At 54.1% G+C, this 9,712-nt stretch overlaps 1 protein-coding gene across 2 annotated transcripts in view; it reads left to right on the top strand.

Moving 5' to 3' along the window:
* Positions 1–1,568: 1,568 nt before the first annotated feature.
* The window catches only part of AARS2 (alanyl-tRNA synthetase 2, mitochondrial), a 12,838-nt gene continuing 4,694 nt past the window's right edge, over positions 1,569–9,712 (top strand). For both annotated transcript variants that reach the window (XM_029943278.1, XM_029943277.1), the window contains exons 1-11: positions 1,569–1,829; positions 2,846–3,037; positions 3,567–3,712; positions 3,922–4,089; positions 4,645–4,789; positions 7,247–7,392; positions 7,648–7,756; positions 8,114–8,152; positions 8,255–8,366; positions 8,908–9,041; positions 9,482–9,626. In XM_029943278.1, coding sequence (XP_029799138.1) covers positions 1,587–1,829; positions 2,846–3,037; positions 3,567–3,712; positions 3,922–4,089; positions 4,645–4,789; positions 7,247–7,392; positions 7,648–7,756; positions 8,114–8,152; positions 8,255–8,366; positions 8,908–9,041; positions 9,482–9,626 — 1,579 coding nt within the window. In that variant the 5' untranslated portion in view covers positions 1,569–1,586. The remainder of the gene's footprint in view (positions 1,830–2,845; positions 3,038–3,566; positions 3,713–3,921; positions 4,090–4,644; positions 4,790–7,246; positions 7,393–7,647; positions 7,757–8,113; positions 8,153–8,254; positions 8,367–8,907; positions 9,042–9,481; positions 9,627–9,712) is intronic.

Raw genomic sequence — 9,712 nt, 5'->3', positions numbered from 1 at the left:
CGTGAACTGTAGGGTATATGAATTATATTTAAATAAAGCTGTTTGAAAAAAATAATCTGTGGCTCCACACTCGATCAACATTAGTCTAAAAACACAGAGTTCCTACTATAACACAAAAACTTTCTGAGAAAATCTGAAAATGAAAGAAAGTCATTGACGTCAATACTGGTTAGAGGCCCCCGCTAAATTTCTCTAGCAAGACACTCCCATTTCAGTTTGGGGAAGAATTTCACAGTCTTGTCTCAAGATCATCAATCTCACAGAAATCCCCATCTGGCTTTGGGTTCCTGTTCCAAAAACACTGGAAAAACCAAAACAGGCAAAACACATTTTCAAAACAACACTTTTAATTTACGTGGGCAAGGGAAGACACAGAGGATCATGGAATATTCTGTCAGAATACAAAGTTGAAAATTCACTATTGCTATAGAAACTCAAGTCCAAAAAGACTACACGTTTCCCAGGGAAACGATGTTCCAAAAGTCCCTAAATAACATAACTCATAAAGAACGACCAAAAGAGCCCATACGGATGGCTGAGGCCTCGTAGGTGACCACACTGATTTCGACTCTGCTCTCCCTGTTAGGCTTTAACCTTCACAAATCCTCTTCTTTACCTGTTTCATTTCCCAGGCCAAGAGCAGAGGTTATCATGAGAAGCCCCAGGAGGACCCCGGCTGTACCCACAAGGGCCCATGTTGCCATCACGGTCACAGCTGTCACCATGGAGAAAGAGACAGAAGTGGGAGGTGGAACAGGTACCTCTCTTACCTAATGCAAAGCACACAAACCCCTGGGGCTTTGGGAAACTTGGAGAGAGAGAAATCTCTGCAGCTATTGGTCAACAGCTTCATCCTGCCTGACAACCTGGATTCCCTCTAATCCCCAGGCAAATTAAAAGACCGAATGTTATTTACCAATTAATAATGAGGCAGATGCTGTTTGGCTTCTGTCTCCATCAGATTCCTGTTCCATGGGGCCTGCTTCAATCCCTAAGAACAAAATGGCCATTTCCAATGCCAAGGGCAAGGGGCATTGGCAAGTGCCTAGGACAGTGCCTGACACATAGTTGATATTCAATATGTATTTATTGACTGTTTCTTGAATGGATGCTGGATTACCTCCCTTGGCACTCTGCCTTCTTCCCTCAGCCTGGAAACACACATATGCGCGCGCAGACGAGAAGTTGACTCCAAGCCTGTTCACTGAAACTCCAACTATAACCTTGCAAAATTAATAAACGTAACAATTACTACTATAACATAGATTTCTAGAGAGCAAGGATTTTTGTTAAAGGACTTTGTTGTGACTGATATCCCGTAAGACCCTAAAACAATACACTAGTAGCTTCTAAGTGAAGATTTGTTTAATGACGAATCAATTAAGGGCCTACTATGTGCCAGACAGCTGTGCTAGGTACGCCTACTACTGACGTCCCCCTCCCAATCACTTTTACCCGGGCGGCAGAAGCTGCCTCGAGTCCTCCTGCCGCCAGGGGCCGCTGTATAAAGAACACGGCTTCCTTTCATGTCACCCTCTATCCCCTAGGTGCCCCTTGACCCCGTGAAGTTACTGCCCCGAGTTAAGATGGCGGTGTCGATGGCAACTGCAGCTGGGCGACTGCGGCGGGCCATTCGAAGGTCGCCCCTATTGGGAGGCCTCAGCCGTCGGCCGTTCTCATCCATGCCCCCTCCAGCCTCGGCCACGGCCGTGCGGGACGCCTTCCTGAGCTTCTTTCGGGACCGTCACGGCCACCGACTAGTGCCATCCGCTTCGGTGCGGCCCCGAGGCGACCCCAGTTTGCTTTTCGTCAATGCCGGCATGAACCAGGTGGGGGCTGAGCCTCCCTGATCGGGGGCGGTGTTTGTGATTTTTTTCAGGGAGAAAGGCGCTGCGGGATTGGGCGAAAGAAGCGAGGGGCGGAGCTCTTGGTTTTGGGGTTGTTAGGCTAAGCGATTGGGAGCACAAGTTAGGGCTTGGGGCCGGCTCGACCTGCGAACTTCATGGTTGGGATTTAGGTTTAGGTCCAAGAATGTAGAATATAGAGTTCTCTGGGGGTAGACTGGTGGGGGGAGTCTAGCTTCATTTATTCATGCTGTAAATAAAGGTAACTCATTCATTAAATAAACGTTTGTTGAGCACGTACTATGTGCTAGACTGTGTTCTCTAAGCTTTTCACTTTGAGCACCACTTGCCCTCTCTAAATTTCTTTGTCTTCACCTGTAAAATGAGCAAGGAGGGGGGAATCGATTAACCTTAGAGGCTCTTTTTAAAGTTTATTTTTATTTATTTTTAGAGAGAGAGCAAGTGGGGAGGGGCAGAGAAAGAGGGAGACAGAATACCAAGCAGGCTCCTTGATGTCAGCACAGAGGCTGATGCAGGACTTGAACTCACAAACCATGAGATCATGACCTGAGCTAAAATCAAGAGTCGATGCTTAACTGACTGAGCCATCCAAGCACCCCAACTGTAGAGGCTATTAAATGCTGAGTTTATGAGGCATGCGTTGTACCCTGTGGTGTTGGTTCTATACTGAAGTTATCGGGTGTGGTTTAAAGAAGCCGATATGGAGGATAAAGCCATTCAGTGCCCTGTTTCCCACCACCAATATAGTCCTCCTTTTACCTTGCCTAATTTACTAGCAGAGTTTCTCTGATCATGGTTTATTTATCTCCTATCTGTTCCACACACATCAGAGATGGGTGCCTCCGGGCGTCCAGATTGCCCCCTTAACCAAAACCACACTGTGCTCCCAGGGGCACAGTCAGCCTTCACTCTGAACACCCCACTCCCCACTTCTCCGGTCTCCTGCGGGAGTGAGAACCAGGACCTTCCTGTGTCTGCAGTTCAAGCCAATCTTCCTGGGCACTGTGGATCCACGAAGCGAGATGGCAGGCTTCCGACGGGTGGCCAACAGCCAGAAATGTGTGAGGGCTGGAGGACGCCACAGCGACTTGGAGGACGTGGGCCGAGACCTTTCCCATCATACCTTCTTTGAGATGCTCGGCAATTGGGCTTTTGGGGGCGAATATTTTAAGGTGAGTCTCCAGGAAGGCCTAGAGTTAGGAAAGGGTCAATGGTCAACAGCGAAGGGGCTCAAGAGGAGTCCTGTCTCCACACTTAGTGTCTGCTTAGGCCTCATACTAGACAGGGAGGCAAAGTGCTTGATGAACACGTACGATAGGAATGTGTCTCACCTCCCTAATTGGATTGTAAACTCGAGGGCCAGGACTGTGCCTCCTGCCTAATGGCTGGTCGGTAATTGTATGAATAAAGGGTCAGACGGAAGTACTGAAATGCAGGAGTTAGAAATCATCCCAGGTTAGGGGGGAAAGGCGACTTCTAGGAGAGAGAGTAGGACTTGAAGGAAAGGATCTAGAAGGGTGAATCTTTCTGGGCAGAAAAGAAACTCAAGCGGAAGTGGTCACGGTCTGTTCCGGATACAAGGTGGGCAGTGGAACTTTGTGTTAAGCTGAGGCCTGAACTCATGTGGCTTGATGGGTGCTTCGGCGGAGCCCCCTTCTCACGTGTTTCCCTCCTCCCACCCCATGTGGGTTTCCCCTGCAGGAGGAGGCTTGCAGCATGGCCTGGGAACTGCTGACTCGAGTCTACGGGATCCCTGAGGACAGGCTCTGGGTCTCCTACTTTGGGGGTGACGCCAAGGCCGGACTGGACCCAGACCTGGAGAGCAGGGACATTTGGCTCAGCTTAGGGTAAGTCTGCCTTTGCCCCTTATGTCCACTTCTGGAGGGCAAGAGGACTAGCAAATACAGAGTACCCGCATCCGTCGTCAGCCCTGGGAGATTGGGGTCAGCCCTGCTCCTCCTCCGGCTGAGCTTGATGGAGAGGCTCTGATGGCAGAGAGCGTTCCGGCCTCCAGGTTTGTCCGTCTCCCTACCTCCCTGCCTCGCTTTCTTGTCAGGGTGCATGCCAGCCATATGCTTTCCTGTGGACCACAAGAGAACTTCTGGGAGATGGGGGACACCGGACCTTGTGGGCCCTGCACGGAGATCCACTATGACCTGACTGGTAGGGTGGGAGCGCCCCAGCTGGTGGAGCTGTGGAATCTGGTCTTCATTCAGCACAACAGGTAATGGGGTGCAGAAGCAGCAAGAAAATCCGTGGCCGGAAGTGGGCAAGGTGGCATTCAGGAGACTTTGATCCGTTTCTTATAAATTAAAAAAAGCCTCGTACATGGGGTTTACTGTGTGCCAGGCACATTTCTAAACGCTTTTCAGAGAATAACTGATTTAACCCTAGTCTTTGCTCATAACACTTTAAACTGGTCACTGCCGTTCTCAGGCCTCTGTTCTCTCATCACACGATGGCACAGAGCCTGGTGATCTCTAAGATTTTCTCCCAGCCTGGACCTGTTTCTTTCTCAGAGCAAAGAATTCTGCCCCAGAAAGGGGATGGGTGGGTCCATGCGAGGGCTCAAGGAGGGGTGAGAATAGAGACCACCCTTTATGAGAAAGTACAGGACCCAAGGCCATCACGGTCTGCCTCTGTGGGGAGGGGTGGACACTGCCTTCCGGTTCATTGTCAGAATGAACCAGCCCCTCCTCATTCCTCCACTGCACTTGGGCATCTGCCTCACCCCTGTAACCCAGTGTGGGGCCTCACCTGGCATCCCTTCCCTGGCCAGAGAGGCAGACGGAAGCCTGCAGCCCCTGCCCCAGCGGCACGTGGACACAGGAATGGGCCTGGAAAGGCTGCTGGCTGTGCTGCAAGGCACACGCTCCACTTACGACACTGACCTCTTCTCCCCGCTGCTCAATGCCATTCACCAGGTGAGCCGGCCTCTTCCCTTCCGGAAGCTGGTGCTTTCCATCTTTGTTGAGAACTTCGAGTATTCCCGCATGTGGAAACCGTCACCAGCCAAGGATACCAGGGTCAACCATGAGGCTGGGATTTGTATCCATTGCCTGATATTGCTCCTAACTCCTTCCTTCATTTCTTGGTGCTTAGTATGAGAGAACAGCAGTAAACAGAAAAGAGATCATGGAGATTACACTGTAGCCTAAGAGATAAATAAGTAAGTATATGAAAGAAGATGGCAGATTTGAACAAGATTGTAGATTGTGACCAGGTAGTAAACATGGTTGATAGTAAGTAGGGGGTGCAGAGGAATTTTAGACAAAGTAATTTGGGGGAGGCTCATCCAAGGAGGTGATCTCTGAGCTGGAACCTGAAAGAGGAAGAGCCAGCCACCAGAAGCTCATTCCCAGCAGAGGGGATGGCAGGTACCAACGCCCAGGGGCAGGAAAGGAAGACAAAGGTAGCCTAGAGTTAGCTAAAGTCGAATCACCTAGGATGTAGCTCCCTGAGCTTTCGCTGTGTTACAAACCACCTAACACTTTGTGGTTTAAAATAACAACCATTTAGGGGCACCTGGGTGGCTCACTTGGTTAAGCGTCCCACTTTGGCTCAGGTCATGATCTCGCGATTCGTGGATTTGACCCCTGCATTGGGCTCTGTGCTGACAGCTAGCTCAGAGCCTGGAGCCTGTCTTCAGATTCTGTGTCTCCCTCTCTCTCTGACCCTCTGCTGCTCATGCTATCTCTCTCTGTCTCTCAAAAACAAATAAATAACATTTTAAAAATAAATAAAATAACAACCATTTATTTAGCAGAGGAGTCTGTGAGCTGGCAGTGGTGGCTGGGCTCTGTTGGGTCAACCTTTTGGCCTTCTGTGAGTTCATGCATATGCCTGTAGACGGCTGCTAGGCAGCTGTAGTTCGAGGGCTGGCTGGCTAGCGCTTGGGGGCAATGGGGGTGACAGGGCTGTGTGTCTGTCAGGCAGCTGGCTAGCTTAGGCTTGTTCCCATCACGAGGCAGCAGGGTTCCGAGGAGAACAGAAGCACCCGAGGCCTCTTGAGGTCTTGGCTCAGGACAGTGTCCTTTCTACTTCATTCTGTTGGCCAAAGCAAGTCACAAGGCTAGCCTAGATTCAAGGGATGGAGAAAGAAGATTCTATCCCTGCATGGGAAGGGGCTGTGGTCTTATTGCAAAGTGGCCTGTACACTGGAGAGGGAAGGATTGTGGCCATTTTTGCAAACAATCTACCATAGAAAGGAAGGCAGAGGTCAAACCTTCTGGGGCCTTGAAGTCCAAAGTGGGGCTTTTCTTATTCCAAGTGCGGTGGTGGAAAGGGTTCTGGGGGGTGGGGCATGATCTGATTGACACTTTTAAAGGCCACTCTTGTTGCTGTGCAGAGGATGGGCTGGAGAGAGACCTAGAAGAAGCTAAGAAGCCAGTTGGGAGCCTATTTCATAGTAAAGGGAAGAGACAGGAGGGCAAGGCTTTGACCAGCCAGCTGTGGAGGTGGAGAAAAGTAATTGATTTGAAAGATCACACAAAGACTAGGCAGGAGCAAAAGGCCCCAGTGACAGATTGGGTGGGGAGGGGAAATGAAAGTCAAGGCCTGCTGTCTAGTTTTTGATTTGAGCAGTGTGGTGAACGGCAGGACTGTTAATTGAGAGGAGAGGAGGAAGCTCAGGGAAGAGACAGGTCTGGAGCTGGATGAGGCTGCTGTCTGGTTTGGAGCATCACACTTGGGCACAGCTCGCACCTCCCTCCCTGTGCCCCTAAAGGCTGGAGAAGTGGGTGTGGGCCGTGGAGTCAGACAAGCCAGCTGCACATCTCAGATCTGCTCCTGATGTGCTGTGTGGCCTCATGGCACTTGGCTCCTCAGAGTGTCTGTTTCCTATTTATTTATTTACATTTATTTATTTTTGAGAGACAGAGTGAGACAGAGCATGAGCAGGGGAGGGGCAGAGAGAGAAGGAGACACAGAATCCAAAGCAAGCTCCAGGCTCTGAGCAAGCGCTCAGCACAGAGACTGATGCAGGGCTCAAACCCACGAACCAGTCAGATCATGACCTGAGCTGAAGGCGGGAACTTAAGCAACCGAGCCACCCAGATGCCCCCTCCCCACCCCCGCCCCATTTCCTCTCTAAAGCAAGGCTAGAAATACCTCCTGGAGCAGGATGTTTTGGATATTAGACTACGCTTTCAAGCACCCACCCCGTTCTGACAGTAGAAATTCAGTGAATGATCACAGCTGTGATCGTTGTTAGTGCTGAATGTGGCCCTGAGAGGGCAGGGACTGCTCCCATCTCCATACAGGCCATTCTAGATGTGATCCCCTTTAGGAGAGAGGGCAGATGCGCTAGGGATGATGAAGGGCACCCCACCTGGGCCACATCTGGCAGGACCAGCAACCATGTCTCTTCTCCCACCTTCCAGGGTTGTGGGGCACCCCGTTACTTGGGCCGGGTGGGAGCCGCAGACGAGGGGCGCACAGACATGGCATACCGCGTGGTGGCTGATCACATCCGCACGCTCAGCATCTGCATCGCCGACGGTGTCTGCCCTGGAATGTCAGGTGCCCCGTGAGTCTGGCTGGGCAAGGAGAGGCCGGGAGGCAAGGGCTGCGCGGGGCTGGTGGGGGAGGCTTAGAGGCAGGGCTGGGGAGAGAAAGGAAGGAGATAGAGAGGTGGGACAAGGGGAGATGGCAGGAGGAGTGGGGGAAGGGAGAGGGCTCTGAGATGAGCGCGGGTACTCTGGCCCTCGTCCCCGCCCCCACTCTCCATGTTGCTGACCAGGGGGTGCGGGGGGGTTCCTTTCTGGCCTCTGAACCCCTCTAGGTTGGTTCTTCGCCAGATTCTCCGTCGAGCTGTACGGTTCTCTACAGAGGTGTTGCGGGCGCCCCCTGGCTTCCTAAGCAGCCTGGTGCCTGTAGTGGTGGAGACACTGGTGAGGGTGGAACGGATTCTTCTGGGCCTCCCCGGGTGCCCAGGAAGCTTGCCGCCGAGCCCAGACCCTGCCCTCAGCTGAGGCCAGACCCTGCCCAAAGTGGCTAGCCCCAGGTCTCATCAGGCTGAGAAAGCTACGATTGAGTCCAAAAAGCAGGGGGTCCTCAGGAGGCCTCCTCCCCGGCTGCTGAGCCTTTGAGTGCGAGCCCCCATCTGCCCATATTCCCTATTTGAGTCTATCCCCCCATCCATTGGCCTGGGCTCAGCTTCCAAGGCAGGTGTCCTCAGGGAGGCCAGCGGTGGGGGAGGGGGCGGGGAGGCTGCCTTTCGCAACTGCTCAGCCCTCTCCCTCCCCCAGGGAGACACTTATCCAGAACTGCAGAAGCACTCGGCCCAGGTACTGGCTCTGGATGGGGAGGGAGGGCCGACAAGAGGCGGGTGGAGAGTGGCTCTCCCTCCCTGGAGGCTCAGCTCCAGCCCCACCCTGCCCCCTGTTCAGATAGGCAGCCTGGTGTCTGAGGATGAGGCAGCCTTCCTGGCCTCCCTGCAGCGGGGTCGGCGCATCATCGATCGGACCCTGAGGCGCCTGGGGCCTTCTGATCTGTTCCCTGGTGAGTGAGGAGCCTGGCCCGGGCGCAGGATGGCCTCACTTGGGCGAACCAGGGCAGGCAGAGGAGGGAGCTTTGAGGCAGGCCTGTGCCTAGCCTCCACACCCTCCCCCCCCCCCCCCCCCCCCCCCCCCCCCCCCCCCCCCCCCCCCCCCCCCCGCCATGTCCCTCTCCCTGCACTGCCTCCAGCACCCACACATCTGTGGCAGGACACCCCCCTGCCTCTCCTCACGTCCCCTCTGCCCAGCTGGCCCTGCCTCCAGTCTCTGCTTTCCAAGGCTGGCTTCATGCCGAGAATGAGCTTCCCTTCTCTGAAGTGACAGATGACAAGGGAGTCCCCCGGGCTGCCCTCAGTTCTGGCCTTGGAGCCTAAAGCCTGACCCCTCTCCTGGACCTACCTGGTGTACGGAGGGAACGCTTGTGCTTGGAATCTGGTGGCTTCTGTGTGGTTAGAAAAGCCCTCGTGCTTCCTTCTTCCTCACTTCTTCCTCTTCAGTCTCTCCTGCCCTCCCCGCTGAACACCCTTTGTCTTCCTTCTTCAAAGCTGAAGTGGCCTGGTCCTTATCACTATCTGGGGGCCTGGGACTCCCCCTGGACCTGGTAGAGCTGATGCTGGAGGAGAAGGGGGTGCGGTTGGACTCTGCTGGGCTGACCAGGCTGGCCCAGGAGGAGGCCCAGGTAAAGGCTGGGGAACCCCCGCCCCCGGTTCTGTTGGGACTGCCCCTTCCCCAGCCCTGAGTTCTTGGTGGAGGAGCTGCAGCTATTGAGGGAAACAGGAGGCTGAGACAGGGTCTGTCCCCTCCCCTCAGACCCCCCCCCCCATAGCCTGTAGAGAAGAACACTAGGACGGTGGGCTGAACACCGCAGGAGAGGGGAGAGGTCCACATGCCATCCTAGAGGGGGGAGTGGTGGGTGAAGGAGGCCTCATCCCGAGACCCTGCCTGATGGAGGTTCACCAGCCAGCCCAGGGTCTCTAGCAGCTAGCCAAGGCCCAGGGGCTTCTTCCAGAGGGGCTGCAGGGTCCACACAGCCGTGTGGCAGGGACAGGGCTCTGTGGAGGCTCAGGCCTCTCTGCACTGTCCGTGCACCCCCTCCATACACATGCGCCCCTCCTCCAGCACCGCTCACAGCAGGCCAAGCCAGCTCAGGAGCAGGGACTGCAGCTGAATGTCCATGCGCTGGGGGAGCTGCGGCGCCGAGGGGTGCCCCCAACTGACGACAGTCCCAAGTACAACTACTCCCTGCGACCCAGCGGGGGTTATGGTGAGACGCTGGACAGAGGCTGGTGGTGGCAGGTGTACCTGGTGGTTGTTGGGAGGGATGGAGGGACATCTGTGAGGGTTGCTACC

The sequence above is a fragment of the Suricata suricatta genome, chromosome 7 (genome assembly GCF_006229205.1).
Source record: "Suricata suricatta isolate VVHF042 chromosome 7, meerkat_22Aug2017_6uvM2_HiC, whole genome shotgun sequence".
Classification (NCBI taxonomy): Eukaryota; Metazoa; Chordata; class Mammalia; order Carnivora; family Herpestidae; genus Suricata; species Suricata suricatta.
The sequence above is the reverse complement of the archived record's forward strand: the minus strand, read 5'-3'. Positions and strand labels throughout refer to the sequence as shown.